The 19,996-nt window shown below is 53.4% G+C and overlaps 7 protein-coding genes across 7 annotated transcripts; 3 read left to right on the top strand and 4 right to left on the bottom strand.

Annotated features, from left to right (window-relative positions):
* Positions 1-1,502: 1,502 nt before the first annotated feature.
* On the top strand, positions 1,503-4,393 carry Z520_02076 (uncharacterized protein; the record flags this gene model as incomplete). Its single annotated transcript, XM_016772590.1, has 2 exons — positions 1,503-2,510; positions 2,558-4,393. The coding sequence occupies 2 exons, from the start codon at positions 1,503-1,505 to the stop codon at positions 4,391-4,393; spliced, it is 2,844 nt and encodes a 947-aa protein (XP_016636060.1).
* Positions 4,394-4,997: 604 nt separating this feature from the next.
* Positions 4,998-6,971, bottom strand: Z520_02075 (uncharacterized protein; the record flags this gene model as incomplete). Its single annotated transcript, XM_016772589.1, has 3 exons — positions 4,998-5,525; positions 5,635-5,764; positions 5,833-6,971. The coding sequence occupies 3 exons, from the start codon at positions 6,969-6,971 to the stop codon at positions 4,998-5,000; spliced, it is 1,797 nt and encodes a 598-aa protein (XP_016636059.1).
* Positions 6,972-7,545: 574 nt separating this feature from the next.
* On the bottom strand, positions 7,546-8,875 carry Z520_02074 (uncharacterized protein; the record flags this gene model as incomplete). Its single annotated transcript, XM_016772588.1, has 3 exons — positions 7,546-7,720; positions 7,775-8,567; positions 8,614-8,875. The coding sequence occupies 3 exons, from the start codon at positions 8,873-8,875 to the stop codon at positions 7,546-7,548; spliced, it is 1,230 nt and encodes a 409-aa protein (XP_016636058.1).
* Positions 8,876-9,501: 626 nt separating this feature from the next.
* Positions 9,502-9,877, top strand: Z520_02073 (uncharacterized protein; the record flags this gene model as incomplete). The annotated part of the gene is made up of 2 exons (XM_016772587.1): positions 9,502-9,821; positions 9,850-9,877. 2 exons carry the CDS (start codon positions 9,502-9,504, stop codon positions 9,875-9,877), a joined length of 348 nt encoding a protein of 115 aa, XP_016636057.1.
* A 1,071-nt stretch (positions 9,878-10,948) lies between these two features.
* On the top strand, positions 10,949-13,369 carry Z520_02072 (uncharacterized protein; the record flags this gene model as incomplete). The annotated part of the gene is made up of 2 exons (XM_016772586.1): positions 10,949-12,057; positions 12,112-13,369. The coding sequence occupies 2 exons, from the start codon at positions 10,949-10,951 to the stop codon at positions 13,367-13,369; spliced, it is 2,367 nt and encodes a 788-aa protein (XP_016636056.1).
* A 563-nt stretch (positions 13,370-13,932) lies between these two features.
* On the bottom strand, positions 13,933-14,883 carry Z520_02071 (uncharacterized protein; the record flags this gene model as incomplete). The annotated part of the gene is made up of 1 exon (XM_016772585.1): positions 13,933-14,883. The coding sequence occupies one exon, from the start codon at positions 14,881-14,883 to the stop codon at positions 13,933-13,935; it is 951 nt and encodes a 316-aa protein (XP_016636055.1).
* Positions 14,884-15,994: 1,111 nt separating this feature from the next.
* On the bottom strand, positions 15,995-19,700 carry Z520_02070 (uncharacterized protein; the record flags this gene model as incomplete). Its single annotated transcript, XM_016772584.1, has 2 exons — positions 15,995-19,385; positions 19,450-19,700. 2 exons carry the CDS (start codon positions 19,698-19,700, stop codon positions 15,995-15,997), a joined length of 3,642 nt encoding a protein of 1,213 aa, XP_016636054.1.
* Positions 19,701-19,996: the final 296 nt, after the last annotated feature.

Here is a 19,996-nt window from a genome sequence, read left to right as displayed (position 1 = left end):
ATGGCGGCGCCATCCCGCGGGAACGGGTCAAGGATGTGTTGGGGGGCGTTCCATTGTTTTCCAATCGTTCGAGCACAGCACCGGTGGAAAATGGTGAACAGGGGTATTCAGGGAGACGAGAAGTAGTGGGGTTGGGGATAAGGAATTCCCAGTAGTTACTGTACGATACCTAGGTAAGTATTACTGAGTCAGTGGTAGTACGGGGGTGATGGGGGCTGAGAGAGGAGGGAGACGGGCAGTCTCGAGCCAGGAGAATGGGCAACACCGTTGAGGACAATAGTAGTACTTGTAGAGAAAAGAGGTTGGAAGCCCGTTGGAACCTGGAAGTCTGTGCTCGTGTGTACTAGGTACTACTGCCTAGGTAGAGGGTGGTCTGGCTGTCATGTCTGTGGGTGTCTGTCACATCTCATTGCGGTTTGGTATCGATCTGGTCTGCCTGCTTCTGGAGTCTGCAAGTCCGCAAGTCTGCATTTCCACCTGCACCTGCACCTGCATCTGCCACCGACTCAGTACCGAGTAGTAGTAGTACTTCTCCACATGCTCTTGCAGCAATGGTGTGAGGGTGTCTGTGGACTAGGTACTCGCTACTTCGCTACTTCGAAAGGCGAAAGCTTTTTTTTTGTTCTGCTTGGGCTCTGCTTTGCTTCTCGTTCCTGTTTCCTTCCACACACCTCAATCCTTCCCTCCCACTGGAGCAAGCCAATTCCGCCACAACCAAAGCCCAGTCCAACGTCTGCACATACACGCACATCACACGTACGCCACACAGAGACCACACAGAGACACAACTTGACTGTTTGTGTCTCTTGGATCTCATTGATTTGATTGTCCGTAATACAGCATCGAATCTGGGAAATCCTCCCTGGGGGCTGTCCCTCTTGTCGCGCTTCCATCCCTTGCTCACACCCCATTGATTGGCTCTCTTTGCACCGCAACCACCAACCACACTTCTCCCTTGCTACCGCCGCCATTGATTGAATTGATCAACAGCCAACAATAGCAACCAAACGCTGGACCGCGAGCCTCGTACCATCCCGCCTCCTTCGTTCGCTTTGTCGCTGCCCTATCGTTGTCGCCTGTCTACCTGTGGAACCTGGGGAAGAATCTGTCAACTCGTACTGCGCTGGTGGTATGTTCAATCCCTCTCATTTGCCTCCTTGCTTGCTGCCATTGCTTTTTCTCCTTGCGAGTCTTACAGACCTGACAATCGTGTCCTAGATATCCCTCGTTACCGTCCTCGGCGCTGGTCCGCTCCTTCTTACCTCTCGAGGCTCCCTAGAACTTGCTGACAATCTCTAATCCCAACTTCGACACGCGCCTTCCAGGCATTCCCTCGCCTTTCTCTCGGACCTGAAACGTTCTCTTTTTTTTCTTTCTCGCCATATCAACTGCTCGAGTCCTCGATAAACAGATAATTCGCCCCAATCAATGCGCTGACAACTTTGCCTTCGAATCAGGCACAACGTACCCTGTTTTCAGCGACACGAGGTGCCTCAGCGGATATGCTGGCATCTCCGCCGATCATGAACGGTGACCATGGCCCAATGTTGGACAAAAACAATATCATAAATGTAAGAGATGGAGAATCGCTCTACCAAATATGTATCAAACTTCGGCGGCGATTGTCCGGTGTGCCTGGATTTCGCCCATATCTCGAGGAGATGGAAGAGCGTGAGGCAGATGGTTCGACCGATCCAGTGTCTTCTTTGTGGCAGTGTTTCCGAAGCGGCCTACCGCTGCTCACGATTTACAATGCTTCCAACCCAGAAGAAGGCGACCTTACTGTCGATACAAGTCGGCCGGACAGAGTAGGCAAAGAAGCAGCATTTCTGTTCATCAAATCATGCATGCAACAGATGAACATCCCGGCAGCTGACACCTTCACTGTGACCGATCTATATAGCGACAATACCACTGGCTTTGTGAAAGTCACAAAACTAGTGAACCGGGTGCTGGATATGTTGAAGTTGAGCGGCAAACTTCACCCGTCAACGGACAGCGAAGATTCACGTGATGGGGTGGACGCTGGATCCAATGCTCCAGAGCAGACCCCAAAGACAATGACGCGCCGACAGTATATCTTGCGGGAACTCGTGGAGACAGAAAGACAGTATGTTCATCATTTGCAGAATTTGCAGGCGTTGAAGAAGGAACTGGAAGAAGTCGGCGCCCTGACGGGTGATGCCATCCACAACATTTTCCTCAACCTGAACAATCTATTGGACTTTGCGCAACGATTTTTAATTCGCATCGAGCAACAAAATGAAATGCCAGAAGAGCAACAGAATTGGGGTCGGCTCTTTGTCCACTACAGGGATCCTTTCAGACAATACGAGCCATTCATTGCCAACCAGAGGAGGTGCGAAGCGACTTGCCAACAGGAGTGGGACAGGATGGTTGCGACCGCGAGGTCCCCTTTGACGCAACAGATGCTTGCGAATCCGACCATCCTCAACGGATTTCTCCTCAAACCATTCCAGAGGCTAACGAAGTATCCTCTCCTGCTGAAAGTATGTAGGATCTAAGTGACTTGAGAGATCGTTGCTGACCGTCTCAGGACCTGCTTAATCAAATAGAAGACCCAACATTGAAGTCGGATTTGAGTAGCGCGATTGCCATCATTCAAGATGTGCTCATGCAGGCGGATGCTTCCATCGACAAGGAAACTCGAGACGACGCCCTTCAAGATTTGCAAGAGCGGATAGACGACTGGAAGCAGTTGCAAATTGGCGCCCTCGGTGAACTTCTGCTGATGGGAACGTTCAATGTCATGAAAGAGAGCGCCATTCGATCAGACGAGAAAGAGTATCATATCTACCTCTTCAGCCGGATTTTGGTTATGTGCAAGGACGTCAATGCCAACAAACCGAAGAACAGGCTGGCGAACAACAAACCAGCGCTCAGTCTACGCGGCAAGCCTAAGATGAACTTGAAAGGACGGATCTATTTTGCCAATGTCACTCAAGTTATCCCTTCGACAAGCCCCGGAAACTACACCTTACAGATTTCGTGGAAGGGCGAGTCGGGGATCGAGACGTTCAACATCAAATTCAAAAATGACGACACCCTGCAGAAGTGGCACAACTTGATCGAGACTCAACGGTCGGCATGCATGCTGGAGTCTAAGACAAGAGGAATCTCCGAAACCCATCTTCTTTCCCTGCAAGGAGCGAACCTAGAAAACCCATATCTCGCACAGGACGAGGACGAGGATTATAACAGACTTTCCGGCACAACATATGGTGGGACTGATGCCAACGGATACTCCGAGTTTAACATGAGCAGAAATGCCTCAAGTACGAGTCTGAGGTCTCGTTCTGCCACGGGGGGCAGTGGAGGCAGCGGTCCACAGATGTCAGCTAACCGCATGAGAGTCCCTACCGGGGAGATAGGCGCACTTTCATTGAATACTCGAGGACTTCCTACAGCGTCTCCGCAAGAGTTTAACGGTGGCTCCTATTTCTCTCCCATCGACCGGGATACGCCACCAGGGTCAACAATCTCTGCTCGGTCGAGCTCTCAATCTGCATTTGCGGGATATCACCGAGGGACTACACCAGTCAGCGGCGGCATGCACCCGACAGAGTCACATCGAAATACTGCCCCTGCTATGGCTCGAAACCCCAATGGTCAAAGTGGGAATCCATACCTGGCGAACGGCCGAAGTCGAGGACAGTCGTCTGGTCCAGGAATGCAAGCCCCTCGTATGCGATCCGCCAGCAGTCCTGATGTGCACCCGATGGTTCAGCAAGGTCGCAAGTACACTTCCACCGAACATGTCCCTACCGTGCCACCTATTCCCGCTCATATGGCCAAACAGATGGCTCCTCCAAACAGGAGTCTGAACAATTCGCCTAGCAACGCACCTCCGTCACGAGGAGGCACCCCACATCAACAACAGTTTGGGCTGCCCTCTGCGCCGCGGCCTGCCATGCCAGGTCATGGTTATAGTTTTGATCCACATTATAGCAATGATCCTAGGCGCCCTGGTCATGTCCCGTCACTATCACAAGGTCGAGCCTTTTCACCTCCAGTATCGTCGCCTTCCAGCGATGGTGATCCATATATTCCCAGCCAACTCAAAGCTAAGGTCTGCTTTGATGAGAACTATGTCTCGATGATCATCGCCAGCAACATTCAGTTCAGATCATTGGCCGATCGTATCGATGCAAAGCTGGCACGGTTCACGAATCATTCGATCGCTTCCGGATCTGTTCGGTTGCGCTACCGCGACGAGGATGGCGATTTCATTCTTATTGACAGCGACGAGGCGGTTCACGAAGCCTTGTTAGATTGGCGTGAGACGCATGTTGTGAATTCGGCAAATCCGCAAAACGCAGAGCTATTGTTGTTTGCACATGCTGCTCATGGCGAGTCTATAGTGAATGGTTGAAGATTGAGCACAGAACTGCAACATGCAAATTCCGACAGCTCAAGTCTTCGACCCAGAAGCAGGCTTTTTGAAGGCGAGGAGTCTCCACTTGCTGCTCACCACTAACGACCAAGGTCAATATAACGCAGCGGCGCCTCATTCTCATATAGGCATCTATATGCTCTAGCGAGGATATTGACATGCTGGGCCGACTAATTACCTCCCCAGGAACAAGGCCAAGAGTACATTGAGACGAGCTATGATGTGATGGGTTACGATGTTGGATATGGTTAAGAAACAAGGAAATGAGAGGGAGTACAGAGGAACGGCGATGTTTTGGCGAATCCAGATATTGAAGGCCTGTGGAGGACAAGAGGTGGCGCTTGTGAATAGAATCGAGATTACTCGATGTCTCCATCGATGCCTGTTGTCAGAAATTGGCAATATATTATCATCATCTCCTTTGTTGGTCACAGAGGATATAAGCTGAATGCTTCCGGAACAATGTGGTCTACCTGTACCGATATGTACCTGAAGCGCCCTCGCAATGCAGTAACTTGACGAGGGTTCTGATCGCCATTATATGCTAAGCACCCTGCGATGTAAAGGAATGGCCCTTGGCTTTTCACAACTTGTTGTCCTCGTCAAAGCGATGTTGCACGTCTACGATGTCGTCGTCGCTCCGGCCCTCGGACCCGAATTTTCTGCCTTGGGCGTCGTGCTCCCTGTCCCACTGCTCCAACTTGTCGAGGGGTACCTTGACGAGCTTGTGCGTGACCTCGCCGGCGTCCAGCAGCACCTTTTCGTGGCGGACGCGGTAGCCTCGCCACCGGGGCAACAGATGCACCCACAATCCATAGTACACGGCGCTGGCCAACAAGATCCCAATCCCCGTGACCACGTACGTGGCGTACCAGAAACTGACGTCCCCGCCCGTGGCGCCGCCCGTGGGCGGGTACCACGGCATGATCAGCATGTATAGGTTGACGGCGATGGTGAAGATGACGGCGACGTGGTACGCTTGGAAACGGTGGCCTTTGGACGGTGGGGGCACGTTGAGTCTCTTGCGTTGGTACCGGACGAAGTAGATGCCCACGGCCATGAGGAAGTTGAAGAATGAGGAGGGGTAGTTGGCTAGGTCGACGACGAAGTTCTATTTACAGGTTTTAGATATGGGTTAGTGGATGGTTTTTGATTCTGGACCAAATTTGGGGAGCTTGGGTATGGGGGGTTGGGATATGTACTGGGGGTTTTTGACTTACAAAGGCGTCGCCTGCCGGAGGTGCAAGGATCATCAGCATTGTCAGTGCCCATTTGACGAAATAGGGCCCCAGTGGAGTGCCAAAGGGTCGAGTGCTGACCCAGAAGTCTGGGAATGGGAGAGTTCCCTGACTATTATCCCCATAAAGTCAGTGGACGGCCAGTGGTGTTTTCAGGGACTTGTCGAGGAGCACACATACCGACCACACTCTCTGATCAATCTGGACTGACCCAGCAATACCGCAATCAAATTGCCAAATGCGCTCATGGCGATCAAAAAGTTGAGACCCCTGACAGCCCCGTTTGATCCAAAGACATGTTGGAAGAACAGACTCGCAGCAACCTGCGACGACTTTATCAACTCTTCTTTCGGGACCGCGGAGAAGTATGCGACGTTGGCGAGCACGTAGAGTGTCGCCACGATGAAGAGCGAGAGGGCACCCGAGTTGCGAATGGAGCGAACGGGGTTCTTGACCTCGTTCACGACGTTGAATGCATTCTCGTAGCCGGCGTAGGAGAAGATGATCTTCACCAGGGCGTTTGTCACGCCGTATGCTGAGGCCGAGGTGCCTTCGAAGCCGGAGAAGGCATTGCGGAAGTTGGCGTGGGGATCGGGCACGCGAGAGACGTTGCCGCCGAGGACGACCAGGCCGGTGATGGCGACAAAGATCAACGTCAGCAGTTTGACGAGACCGATGGCGTTTGAGAGACGGTAGGACCAACGGGTGGAAAAGGCGACAAAGAGGAACGCCACGGTGTATCCAGCGACGGCCACGCCTTTCAGTTCCCAGGCCGTCGGAGTGGCGCCGTTGATTCGGTACAGGTATTGTGCGAGGACGATCGCGTTGGAGGAGCTAAACGACAGCAGCACGGACTGGATCGCGAAGGCGACGGGGAAGAGGTACCGCGGGCGGGGGTAGGCCTGCTCCAGGTAGACGACCTCACTACCAGAGCGGTTTGGAAAGTAGCTGGCGAATTCCAGGTAGACCGAGAGAGACGCTCCGGCAATGACGAAACCAATGAACCAGTAGATCAGGGCCAGGCCGACGCTGCCTGTCCCCTTGAGGATGGTCGACGGTGTCGAGTAGACTCCAGTGCCGACCATCTTCGAGAGGTTGAGGAACAAGATGGTGACCTGGCCGACATGGTAGCCCAGAGGCGAACGGGTCTCGACTGGTGCGCCGGAGACCTCCTGGTAAGAAGGTTCATTGCTGTTCTCGCCCTTTTCAACGGCGTACTTGAGGTTCCCCTCTGCGAGGAAGGTTGTGGTGTTGAGATCGTTCTGCTCGCGAACAGGGATCGGCGAGTCTGCTCGCTTCCTCCACTTCAACGAAACCATCGTTTCAATAGCTCGTGTATAATTACCCAGCAACTGAGCCGTAGACGACTGTATCCCGCCGCAGGGGGAATCCCTTTCTAGGGTGCTTTATATGGAGGGACTCCTGCCCCCGTCGTGGCAAAGAAAAATTGCACTCATGCAATTGCATGGCCATATGGTGAGAGCAAGCCACCACCAGAAGGTATCATCGACGGTGCAAATCATGCGCGACTGTCGTGCTTTGCAAGGGGTATGGCGTCGTTAAGACATCCCAACCCGTCCCTGCACCAGTTGTCAATATCGGCATTCATAACGTGCGCCGGAACGACGTGCGCAGCGTAGCAGATGGTGCAATATGCCCACATTGATCTTCATACCCTCCAATAACCGAAACCGGGCACAGCCATCTACACTACTGCAAGTAGTAGAATGCATCGAGTATAGAAGAGGCAGGTGTTACGGGGCAATCGTCGCCGACAGTGGCGATGGAAGTTGTAAATCTTGTTCTCTTGCCAAAGCATCCCATGTCGTGGCATCGCCGATTTGGCATGTGTTGCAAGGATGTCAATGAGCGATGTTCTATTGAGTGGATATCCTATCGAGGGGCCTTCAGATATCCATTACTGGCGCTTCGCACATATGGCTCCAATGGAAAGACCTGCCTATCTGGAGCCACACCATGGTACAATTGCGCCCACTTCGATTTCAAAGCATTCGGCGTTTCCCAACAGTATTCTGTGTCGCGAAGCCAGAGGCGAACGAGGTGGCGTCTGCCAGCAATAGTTAGTACAAAGTGCTCGAGAAATCAATCCAATGAGTCTTACTGCCGCTCCTCCGTGTCCGTGAAACCGTCACGAGCGTGGAAAACTGCCAGATTATTCACGTACTGGATATCGCCCTGTTGGAAATCCAGTTCAACATTGAAACGCTCTCCGAGGAAATGTATCGCGTCGAGGGCTTCAGCTTGAGCTTCTGTGATTGGAGGTATAGCCGTCGAACGAGGCAGGGCTCCAAATCCTGTGAAGTATCTTCGAGCATATTGCAGGATTACGCGCTCGGGAGTCTCGGCCGTTGCAGGTTGATGAAACAGGAGGGGTTTGGATACATATGGCTGCTCAGAATTCCCAAAGTTGTCGGCGATCCAGTCTTGAGAAAGCGTTTCAATGAGATCCGGCCTGGTTGCTGCCAATTCATTGTAGACTCGCCAAGTGCTTGCCAGCCTGCTCTTACCACCTTCGGCGGCCGGGCTTAGACAGAACAACGAGACAATGTCGCCAGTGTCAGTATGAAAGACTTGTTTGTCAGCAGTGTAAGCCGGGGCGCCAATGCTAGCCTTTTCCTTGCTTGCGCTGAGGTCTTTGATGTGACTTAGGACTACATCTGCCGGCTCACCATTGTAGCGACTGTCCTGACGTGCTCTAAGAGGAGCAATGTGCGATGAAATGCCGGCATAAATAATGATAATGTCCTCCCGGGAATATCGCGTAACGGGAACGCCTCTGACGACTTTGAACCCATGGCCAAAGTGCAATTCCCGTGAGACACCACGAAGCTCGGAATGTAGTTTCGGTAAAGGGAAAGTCGTTTGGTCAATGTATCCAAGTGGCTTGTCCAAAGCTATAACAACATCAGTACCGTCGCTCTAGATAATCGGTCGACGAACATTTGAAGTGTGCAAGGGCTTGTTCCAGTTCCTCAGTATGCTCGGGTTTCAATACAAAGATCCAGTCGTATTCTCTCGCAATGGAAGCTCCTTCCCATACAAAGTCTGACTTCAATTGTCGCGGGAAGCCTGCGGGCAGGGTCTTGGTCAAAAGGACCTCCTCGGTTTCAAGCCTGCGCTTCACTCGGGCTTCATATTTTTTCAGCTCAGGCGTGTATTGGATGTCAGGTTGCGGCGCCTTTGCTACTGCTGCCGCCGCCATGTTGAAGTTGCGATGCAGGGTATATTCACCATGAGCGTGGACGAGACGGAATTTATATTGACGATTTTGATGACGCCATCAATCGGGTTGATGGCGTGGCACGGGTAGGCAAAAGCCCTTCGATCACACATGCCCAGTGAGGCAGGTGCAAAGAGATATCAACCGGGAGATGGGAGATGTCCACATTGGCTTGCAGCTACAGGCTCTCATACCTCTGGACGGTGATGGTTTTGTCGAGGTCGAGAGATGCTTCCGGGGCGTTGATGCCAAGATAGAGCCAAAAGCAGCCTGATCCCTGATCCCGAAATGGTTGGACCGAGCTTCCAAGGTTGTCGCTTGAAAGCGTTTTCGATATTCCAACAAGCTCGACAATCCAATCCATCACTCGTTAATACTGCACATACAGAGACGACACCTTCGACTTTCTCAGATAATAGATCCCAACTTTCTCAATATAGTTTGAGCAGGCAAACCTGCAGCCTCTGCACGAACATACTGATATTCGCCACCAGTTAAAGGAGAGCTTGGTCTTTTACGAATCCAGCGTGTTTCCTCGATATCGCAATAGAAGCAACACTTGAACGGGCAGCCTACTACAGAAATCCTTCCACATTAGACTGGCCACGATGTCTGCGTCTAGCACGCCACGCGGCCCTCCCGACGCCTCGGCGATGAAGACACGCATCATTAGCCACATGAACGCAGACCATCAACTCTCACTCCGCCTCTACCTCCAACACTACTGCCACGTCCCTTCGCCCGGTACCGCCTCGGCTCAGATGCTAGACATCACAACAGAACACATGATTATATCGTCCGGCTATGGGCGGCATGTGGTCCCGTTTGAACCGCCCATGAAGAGCCTCATGGAAGCTAGGGAGCGACTTGTCACTATGCATGAATTCTGCCTAAAGCAACTAGATTTGTCTGATATTGTGGTGAATAGGTACGTGCCACCGGATCGGGCGTGGCAGGTGGCGTTATCCGGACTTTGTCTGTTGATTTTCACGACATTTCCTTTTCGCGAGTCCTTGAGATTGGAAACGGGGTCGTGGATCTCCAAAGTCTGGAGTCTTGGTGGCACGGCGCCTTGGTTAGCCAAGCTGAGTTATGCTCTAGCCCCTGCCGTGCTCGGTATCTTGGTAGTCTTCCATGGCGGCGAGGCAATGTGGTTCACTCAGAGGAGGTTGAGACGTCACTGGGTTGAATTGGGATCGGTGGCCTGGTGGTGCTGGGTGGTCGACTGTCTTGTTGAGGGAGGCGGATGTCTTTCGAGGTTTGAGAGAGTGGTGAGGAAGATGGAGACGGAGAAGAAGGGAGGGGGCACACACTGAGTAGAATGCTAGGGAGAGGAGAGGACGTGCGTGAGAAGGGGAGGGGGGTGGCTATGAGAGGTCGTAAGGAAGGACGTCTTCGATCAAGGGCGTGGTACATAATTGTATATAGTCACTTGCTCCGTGGGTTGCACCAACGCATACCTAGGTACTTGCGCTGCTAGCTAACTTTCGGTATCCTGAGTGTGTGGATGTGGGTGGATGGTACCCAGAAGCTACCTGGGTACCTAGGTAGGTATCTTCCCCAGCATACTCGGTAGATTGGGCCATGATACAGGTTGTACCCCGCCGAGCCCGCCTATCCCTGTGGCCGCCCTATCATTGTCCTGCTTGGCCTCGATTACCGGTCGGGCCGCAATCTAATCCGGACTTGGCTTTGCTTATGGTCTTGGCAAGGGAGCATCTCAGGCTTGTTCCTTCTTTGTTCCTTCGTTCCTTCGTTCCTCCGTACATACTGGCCCAGGAAACTTCTGGACCTTCGTCCTGTTCCTTCAGCTCGTCTGTTCATCTGCACAAGCCGGTTCTCTCGTCACCATTTGCAAACCATTTCTCTCATCGAAAATGCGTTACGACAATTACCGGGATCCCGACTCGGGAGTGTCTTGATTCCATAGGTGGAAAGCTCACCCATTTCCAAAGAGCCATGGAAAGTCAGTAATTGCTTGCTGCTATCTCCTTTCTGGGTCTCGCTGACCTTTTTTTTTCTTTTTATCCAGAAGCCCCAACATTTCGCGAGCCTATGCTCGACGACAACGAGGGACACAGCATCGCGCAGCGTGCCGCTGCCTTGTTCCGGAAACATGTCCTCCACCGCTTTACCGAGTTCTCCTTCATCAACTGGCATTACCTCTATTTCATCTTCACATGTCTAGTGTCCAGTCTCATTTTCTGGGGTTCGTCCACCCCAGCAAAGTCCGTGACCTACATCGACAGTCTGTTCTTGTGCGTTTCAGCCATGACAGAGGCTGGCTTGAACACGGTCAATCTGTCGCAGCTGAACACCTGGCAACAAGTCATGATGTTCATTCTCATCATAATAGGCTCTGCCATTTTCGTCTCATCGTCCATTCTCCATATAAGGAAACGAGCCTTTGAGAAGAAATTTGTCGAACTCGCAGAACGTCGCAGCAGACGCCTCCTCCGCAAGGCCCGAACATTGACCTTCTCATTTTCAAGACGAGACAATGTCCCTGCTAGCGAGCGAGAGGCCGCTGTAGCCTCTGGCGCCGTGCGTGGACGCCCCATCCCTGAGTCTTCCAAGGAGGATGATCAGAAAACTTCGTCAAGGTCGCGAGAACGTCAAGATGCCGCCGGAACGCAGGCGGGTTCACGTCGAAGTTCAGCAGCAAATGGAGCCATCTCTGCAAGGGACCGGAGCACTTCCAATGGTCAACCTCCAAGCCACATCAGATTCAAACTCCAACACCCACCTAGTGAGCTCGCCGAGCCCCGGCCCCGGAATATCCGCCGCAATCCAAGCTTCTTCGAGGGCAGAGGTGTTGGCGCTCGGAGACTCGATAACCATCCACGTCACTCCCAGCCGGTTGGAATCCATCCTCCAGTGCCAGAATCAGCCATTGAGGATGACGACGACGATCCACCTTCCAGTCCACTAGCAAACAAACTCAACAAATATCTCGATACTCTCCATGGATATCTCGGGAGGAACTCACAATTTTATCATCTTAGCGAAGAAGAGAGGAAAAAGTTGGGAGGCATTGAGTACGACGCGATCTGTTTGCTTTCCTGGCTTGTGCCGACCTATTTTGTGCTCTTCCAGCTGTTTGGTGCCATTGGTGTCGGCGCTTGGATCACGGCCAACCGTCCAAATATGGCGCGGGAAAATGGGTAAGCGATCTGAAACCCCACCAACAGACAGCCAGACTGACTATTTGGATATAGCCTCGATCCTTTCTGGACCGGAGCCTTTTTCGCCATCAGCGCCTTCAACAACAGCGGCATGGCCCTTTTGGATGCCAACGCAGTCGCTTTGAACCGGAGTTATTACTGCCTGCTGACGCTTAGTCTGCTCATCCTGGCAGGAAATACTCTGTTTCCACCTTTTCTGCGACTCATCTTGTGGACATTCAAAAAGCTGATCCCAGAAGATTCCTCGTCGCAAGCCTGGCAAAGGCGGAGACGCACCGTCCAATTCTGCCTTGACCATCCGCGAAGAGTTTACACGAACTTGTTCCCGAGCGCGGCAACGTGGTGGTTATTTGCCTCGGTCGTCGTCCTGAATACTGTTGACTGGGTTGCGTTCGAATTACTCAATATTGGCAATCAAGTGGTCGATTCGCTGCCTACAGGATTTCGGATTGTTGCTGGATTGTTCCAAGCCTTTGCGGTGAGGAGCGGCGGTTTCTATGTGGTCCCTATATCTGGCTTGCGATCCGGCTTGCTTGTTCTCTACGTTCTGATGATGTATTTGAGCGCCTTCCCGGTGACGATGACAATCCGAAACACAAATGTCTACGAAGAAAGGTCACTGGGCATCTTTGCAGATGAACTGCCCGTATACCAAGAAAACGAGCGCGCTGCGCAAGAGGACAAGAAGACAGGGTTCATGAGTGGCCTCAGGAAAACCCTCACGTTGACACATGGTGGGCAACCCGCCAACGGCGCTGCCTGGGATCGGCAAGATTTCGTCAGACTGCAATTGCGTTCGCAATTGGGCCACGACTTATGGTGGATTGCCATCGCCATTTTCGCCATTACTGCCATCGAGACGGGCCAGTTTGAGCGTGATCCTGTCAATTTCTCGACATTCAACATCATTTTCGAGGTGGTCAGTGCGTACGGTTGCGTGGGCATCAGCGTGGGCGTGCCCTGGAACGACTACAGCTTCTCTGGCGCGTGGCACCTTGCGAGCAAACTAGTCCTCTGCGCAGTGATGCTTCGAGGACGCCATCGGGGACTTCCGGTGAGCATCGACCGTGCTGTGCTCCTTCCAGATGAGAGCCTTGCCTGGGCTGAGGAGGAGGACGCTCACAAGAGAACGTCGAGCTTTTATGCCGGAGGCGCAATGCTCTCGAGAGCGCAGACGTCTGCCATGACTTCAAGAGACGCCTTGAACAGGCCTAGATCGGTGGACTTCGGCGCGCCAGGACCAAGCGTCCCCACCGAGGACCGAGAACGAAGGATCGAAGAGATTGCTTGAGCCTTGCAGCGATCACTCTATCTTCGCTCTCTCCTGGCAGGGCAGGGGAGGGATTTCATCTCGTCTGGGTACGAGTGATCTGTTGTCGAGTCTGGGACTCGGAACGAACATTACATTCCGTCGTGCGGTTTGAACGGACGCCTTTGATTTACTTTGTTTCGCGTTAGTCTGTAGGCAGTACTTTGAGCAAGCGTTGGAACTTTGAGATAGAAACACATATTATCGTGCGCAGCACAGCACATATTTTCGAGCAAAATGGGGAGAAAAATCTCTAGAGAAGCAGTAGATTTTTAGGGACTGAATTTCATCGCAGTGACTCCCAGGGGTAAAATTCTAGTTCCTCGCACAGGTCTGTGCACAGAGTGCCTGGTCACTCGTTGAAAGCCATCATTTTCCAACCCAAGCCTGCCATTCTACTCGGAGGGAGTCTCGTGAACGCGGGTCCAACTTGCCCAATCTCTCTGGACTTGTGGGGGTACCGCAATTTAACCCCTTTCCCCTTTCTGACCATGCTCAGATAAAGAAGAAATGGGGAGAAGGAAAAAGAACCCCAGGGAAATTGATTAGATGACATTCTGCAACTCCTGGCCGGCCAGAAACCGCCTCAGATTGGCGGCGATCAACTTCTCTGCGTCCTGGGGCCTGCCGCCCGCGGCATGGGGGCTGACGACGCAATGGGGAGCGTGCCAGAGTTTACTGTCTTGAGGGAGGGGTTCGGTCTGGAAGACATCGAGGCAGGCGCCGCCGATAGTCTTGTCGGAGAGCGCGTGGAACAGGGCGTCCTCGTCGACCGAGGTGCCGCGGCCGACGTTGACGATCCACGCGTGGTTGGGCAGTTGGGAGAGGCGGTCGGCGTTGAGGGCGTGTTTCGTGCTCGCGCTCCCCGGGAGGATCATCACCAGCGCATCCGTCTCGGGTAGTAGCGTCGATAGGCTTTCTTCAGCATACACCTCGACGCCGTCGCGCACGCCGGCCTTGCGGGCCACGCCGCGCACGTTGGCGCCCAGCAGGCGCAGCATGGGCGTCAGGGTCTTTGCGATGTTGCCGAACCCCCAGACAAGCACGTTGGCGTCGCGCAGCGTCGTGAACGCGCCCCGGGGCCGATCCGGTTGCGGCCCGCCCAGGTGCTGCGGCCACTCGGGCGGGCTGCGCATCTGGTAGTCGCGCATCTCGTGGAACTTGCGCGCCGCGACCAGCAGCAGGCCCAGCGTGTGTTCGGCCACGGTGCGGTCGTGCAAGCCGGACCCCGTCGTGATGGTCACCTTGGACGGGTCAAAGCCCGCCGCGAGCACGTCGTTGGGCCCCGCCGCCAGAGACTGGATCCATTTCAGCGACGACATGTGCCGCGCCGCGTGTTGGAGGTTGTCCGCCGTGTTGCACCATGTCACCAGCACCGAGGCGTCCAGGTGCTCCTGCGGGATCTCCTTCTTGACGTCGTAGGCGTGCAGGGACACGGAGAAGCCCTCGAGGTCTTGCACGTTCAGGTGCAGCGACGTCGGGTAGAGGAGCTTCATCTTCTGGAAAATGATGAAATGGCTGCTCTTGAGGCCTTTTTGGAAGGGGGTTTGGGCGCTTTTGTGTTAGTAGTGTGATGTGGTCGATGTCTGCGTGACTGTTCTCTTGCTCTCTCTCTCTCCCCCCCTCTTCTGTATCTTGCTCACCTCTTGCAAGATCAAATGAATCCCCCTTCCTTACTCTTTTCCTCCGTGAATCAGAAACTCCCCGGACAGGCAAGCGGCGGGAAACTCAGAACTCGTCTAGCGTCCTCCGTCAATTGGATCTTTTTCGGATGAGGAAACACTTCTTCTGAAATGCACGATATCTCGATATCGAGGGGGAAAATGGTCTAAATACCTAATGATGATGACGGCCGGTTTCTCGTCGTCAAATCGGCAGACATCGGCCCTCTCGCCGCGAAAAAGGTGCGGAGTTCGCCCGGACTCTTTTCCAACTCGACGACCATCCTCCTCCTTTCAATTGCCGACGAGCCAGTGACAATGCGACCTGGGGAGAAGGGGAGATCGGGAGACTTTTACGCGGGAGGTTCGAGGCCCAGTTCTTTTTCGCACCCGGGCTAGTAAATTGTCTGCCACCAATGTTGGGTAATAGTGGGAGCCTTAGTTGGTGTGGCTATTCGGTACACACATCGCTATTTCCGCAGAGAGGCATCAAGAAACCCCGGCCTATAGACCGTAGATAGTCATAAGACTTTTTCGCCGGATTAGAAAAAGAAATGAGCTTCGTCCCCAACCGACTCCAAGTATCCAGCCCACCAGTATCCAGAAATTCCAGCCAGTTTCTCGCTAGATCAGATATGTTCGCTATGCGTATCCCGCCTTTAATCGCCCTAAAAACCAATCAGAACATAGTAAATATGACTGGGGAACCCTGTATAACACAAATGACAGCCCTGTACCGTACGCGAGGCTGTTGAAACCCACTCAAATGAATCCCCTTTTCTTTTTGGCCGGCCATTCCCTTCGCATGTCCCTTTCAAGTGGAACTATTCAAATCATGGCCATCGTCAGACAGAGATGGCCCACGAAATTTCCAGCCTCTTTCCGCTGCAATTTCTTGCGTGTATCCTTCTCCTTTGTCTTGACACCTGTAGTAGGCGTGCGGACTTCACATGACCACACATCTCCCCCCCTTCTTCTTCACACCTCCTCCTTGTTCGGCGCCTCTTGAACTAGTCGGCATAGGCGTTTGACTTCTGGGCACCTCCTCGCCTTTCTTTCTCTTTCCTTTCTTCTTCTTGCCAGATTCCACAGACATAGGATCTGACAAGGCCCGTCTGTTACCACTTTCAGCGGGACTCGGCCCGTTTCCCGCCCAGACTCGCGTTTGGTGAGTTGGCATTTGCTGATACACCTGTTGCGGTACGGATTGGGTTTGCGATATGAAATGCGGATTTTGCTGCGGTTGCGGCATCGGAGCGACCATTCCTTGCGCAACACTGTGCGATCTCGAACCCGGTTCACCCGGTCCGTACGAGCTAGATACACTATCAATAGTGTCGAGTCTGCCCATTCGCGGTCGTTGGGTCTGAACTGGTGGCGCAGCGTGGAGATTTGGCGTCGATGCCGATATGGGAATTGAACGGCCACTTCCCTTGGAGTTATTCCTCATGAGTCCATTGGGCTGATTGATCGCCTTGTTGAAAGATGGAGAACCTGGAACTCCGGCGGCGCCCCATGCACCGCGAGGTGGTGAGGGTGGCACACCGGGACTGCCACTCAAATCCCGTGCTGGACCATTTTGATGCATAGCCCCATGGGTCGCGATTGGCGGAACCGGTTTGCGCGCAGTCAGAGAGACTCGACGATTCAGGTTGGCCATTTGGTCAGCTGTTGGAGGAACAACACTGTAGGACCCATTGGCCTGGATGGCGGGTGATTGTGCGGATTGTGGCGATACCAATTCATGTACGGCTTCATTGGTTTGTGGTAGATACATTTGATCCAGAGGGCTCGGGGTTGGTGGGACTGGGTGATTGAGACGAGCTTGTAAATTTGCTCCGGTCAAGGTGACAGACCCTGATGAAGAGGGTTTATGGATTGGAGCCATGTCTGAAAAATTCGGCATTTGTTGTGTGGGGTTCAGAGGCGATGGGCGATCAGAGGTATTTGGGCGCTGAGAGGTTGGAGTCTGTTGGTAGGGTGATACTCGACCTTCATGCGACACCGGCCTTGACGAATCTCCAGACGCGGAGGGTACGAATGGTGCGTTTGCTGAAGCAATGTGGGATATTGGACTCGTCCGTTGATATGTCTCGGGTGTGGGAGCAAATGATTGGTCGTTCATGGTGACGGGAGTGCCATACTGACCGACAACATGCCTCGGAGCAGCATTCTCCGGCATCATATGGACTTGTTGAGGTGTAATTTGTGGATTCATGGGACTGCCATGTCCAAAGCCAGGGTGGACTTCCGGAGCATGACCATTCTCGGGAATCCCTACCATTGGCATGGGCATCCCTCCCATTGGACGTGGCTGGATCAAAGGTGAACCCAACGTCATTCCAGGTCGAAGATGAGGGGATCCGGAGTTATAGGGCGGAGGTGGTGACTCCCAACCATCTGACAATTGACCAGGTGGCTGGTGATAAGCGGCGTTGGCAGCGTCTTGTTGCTGCGCCAGAGGCGGTCTGGGAGGATACCGCGCCGTAGTAAAACCAGCAGCTGTGGCAGATCTCTGCAAATTCGGCGAGGCTTGTTGTACTGGGGCTGGCGTCGAGTTTGCCAAAGCAATTTGTGCGTCAACATCCAACGGCGAGGAAGCCTGAGAGACACTTCTCAGGCGCGATCCCGGTGTCGCAGAAGCAGTAGTTACGGAGCGACCGAGACCGCCTCTCATCCCTCCTCTTGCACGTTCTCTGACCGTCCGCCTCCTTTCCATTGCCACCTCAATATCCATGTCACCCATCCGCTCGATGAGCAACTCCGGCTCCTTTTCACCCACTTCAATAGTCAGTTCGCGGTCTGCACTTTTGGATGGCGAATAGTCGAAGTCGAGTATCGAGAGACGCGAGCCATCAATGGGCATAGTTTCATCTCCGAGCTCTTCCATAAATTGATCGACACCACCAGGGGCAACGACCACCAACCTCTTGCCAGTGAAAGAGCACGGTCTGTCTTCGCACCTCTCTACCCATTTGGCGGCTGTGGCACCATCAAGCGTCTTGATCCGCTCACATTTGACGAACAGGCTTTCTCGCCATTCGACCTTTGCGGCCAGCGAGTCGTCCTCGATATCTTCGCTGCTTCCAGATATTGAGGGTGAATATGCCATCAAAGGTTCAAGATGGCCCGTCGCAGAGGTGAGCGGCATCCTTCCTTGTAGACGCTGTTCGTGCCGCTCGACCACCGAACCCATGTCGGGACTGACGTCTAGCTTTTCTGGGACGCCGTACATCCACAGACCACTCCCAGCGAAGCCAGCCACGACGAGAGTCCCGCACACAGTCGCAGTCGGTGCAGTTGATGGCGCCGGCAGGCTGAATCGTCTGCTCGTCGCTGGGTTTAAGAAGTAGGCAACGCCGGTCCGAGTGTCATCGGTACGGACGGCCCGGTATGACATGAGGGTGTGATCGTAAGCAAAAAGCCAGTTAGCGTCGCCCTCTGTGTGGCCTTGCAGCAATTCCGCGTGGCTGCAAATACTGCTAATCTGTGGGAAGAGAATCTGAGTTGTCCACATGCGGCTGTGAACCTCCTTTGGCGATAGATCATTTTCGGTGTAAAATGGCGCGGTGATGACAACAGCCGAGGGTTCTTCCAGACTCTGGGTGCTGCCGACCAGCATCGATCCATCGCCTGAAAAGCTCAAGATATCAACTCCCTCGCTTCGCACCGCTCTTCGGTCCGTGGAAAGGGCATTTGGTGCAAGGGAAAAGACTTCGACCCCGCCTTCGTACGCAGCAGCTAGAACCGTGCCTTCGGGCGCCAACGCGATTGTCCTAGGTGGATTGTCCATAACCTGCACCTGTACATGCTTGACACCATCTGGCGTTAAGTGGTATACATTGGCTTGATGTTTCGAGGACAGGACGGCCAATATTGTGCCATCATCAGTGACTGAAGCCGCTAGAGGCCGTCTCATCGTCTTGAGCTCATGGCGCACACTGATAGGGTCTGTGACAGCGTCAATGACATATATTCGGGAGGAACTGATCGCAAGAATCGTCTGGCCATTTGGAGAGAAGGAGAAGCGGAAAGCTTCTGCCCCAGGCAATGCGGCGGAGGAACTGGCGTTGACGGATATGAGGTTGATGAGAGTCTGGCGAGGTCGCAAGTACGCCTCGAACAGATTTCGCCGGACCTCTGCTGCAAATTTCGTCTTGAGCCGGTACAGGTCAAATTTCCGAAACGGACCGGTGATGACAGTGTTGGACAAGGCATAAGATGGACAACGAGACAAATGATGGGCATATAGTTCTCGATTTTGTGCTGCCTTGTACCAGTTCTTGTTCAGAATAGCTAATGAAGCAAAGCTGTTGGCATCCACCATCCATAGGATTCTAGTTCGAGTTAGCCACGACGTCGGAGATCGGACAAGCCCTATTCTATTTATGGGTGGCGTACCTCTCCAGGACCTGGATGGGCAGTTTGTGAAAAGCAAAGGCTTCCTTTCCCTGGTGCCTTGACCCGATGGTATCTGGAAATTGGGGCGAGTCGTCGACAGCAGCTGGTTCGCCGTTCTGGGGTATACCTAGGCCTGCCTTGTGGCCGGGCTCATGCTCGTCCTGGTCCAGTGGCTGAGGCGGAATATCATCCTCGTGCGAGACCATTGAACCATCTTTCGACGGCGGATGCACAATCATTTGCGCCGACATTGCGAAACGACCGTCGAAGAGGGGTGGATGACAATGCTACACACAAAGGCACGAGAAGGATGACATGATGGTGGTGGCCTCAATATTGCATGCCTCCATCAACGCGTCGGGTCGCGACGGAGAAGAAGGAAAAGCTTCCTTCTTTTTGGCCGCCGATGCTGGGGGATTGACTGCGTGATATTATAGCATATGGCGTCCGAGTCGTCAAGAAGTCATTGGTGATGGCATTCAGCTGAGATCTGATATGATGGATGGTGGCAAGAGTGAGGACTATGAGTGTCAATATCAGAGATGGC

The sequence above is a fragment of the Fonsecaea multimorphosa genome (assembly GCF_000836435.1).
Source record: "Fonsecaea multimorphosa CBS 102226 unplaced genomic scaffold supercont1.3, whole genome shotgun sequence".
Classification (NCBI taxonomy): Eukaryota; Fungi; Ascomycota; class Eurotiomycetes; order Chaetothyriales; family Herpotrichiellaceae; genus Fonsecaea; species Fonsecaea multimorphosa.
Note: the sequence above shows the minus strand (reverse complement) of the source record. Positions and strands in the feature narration are given on the sequence as shown.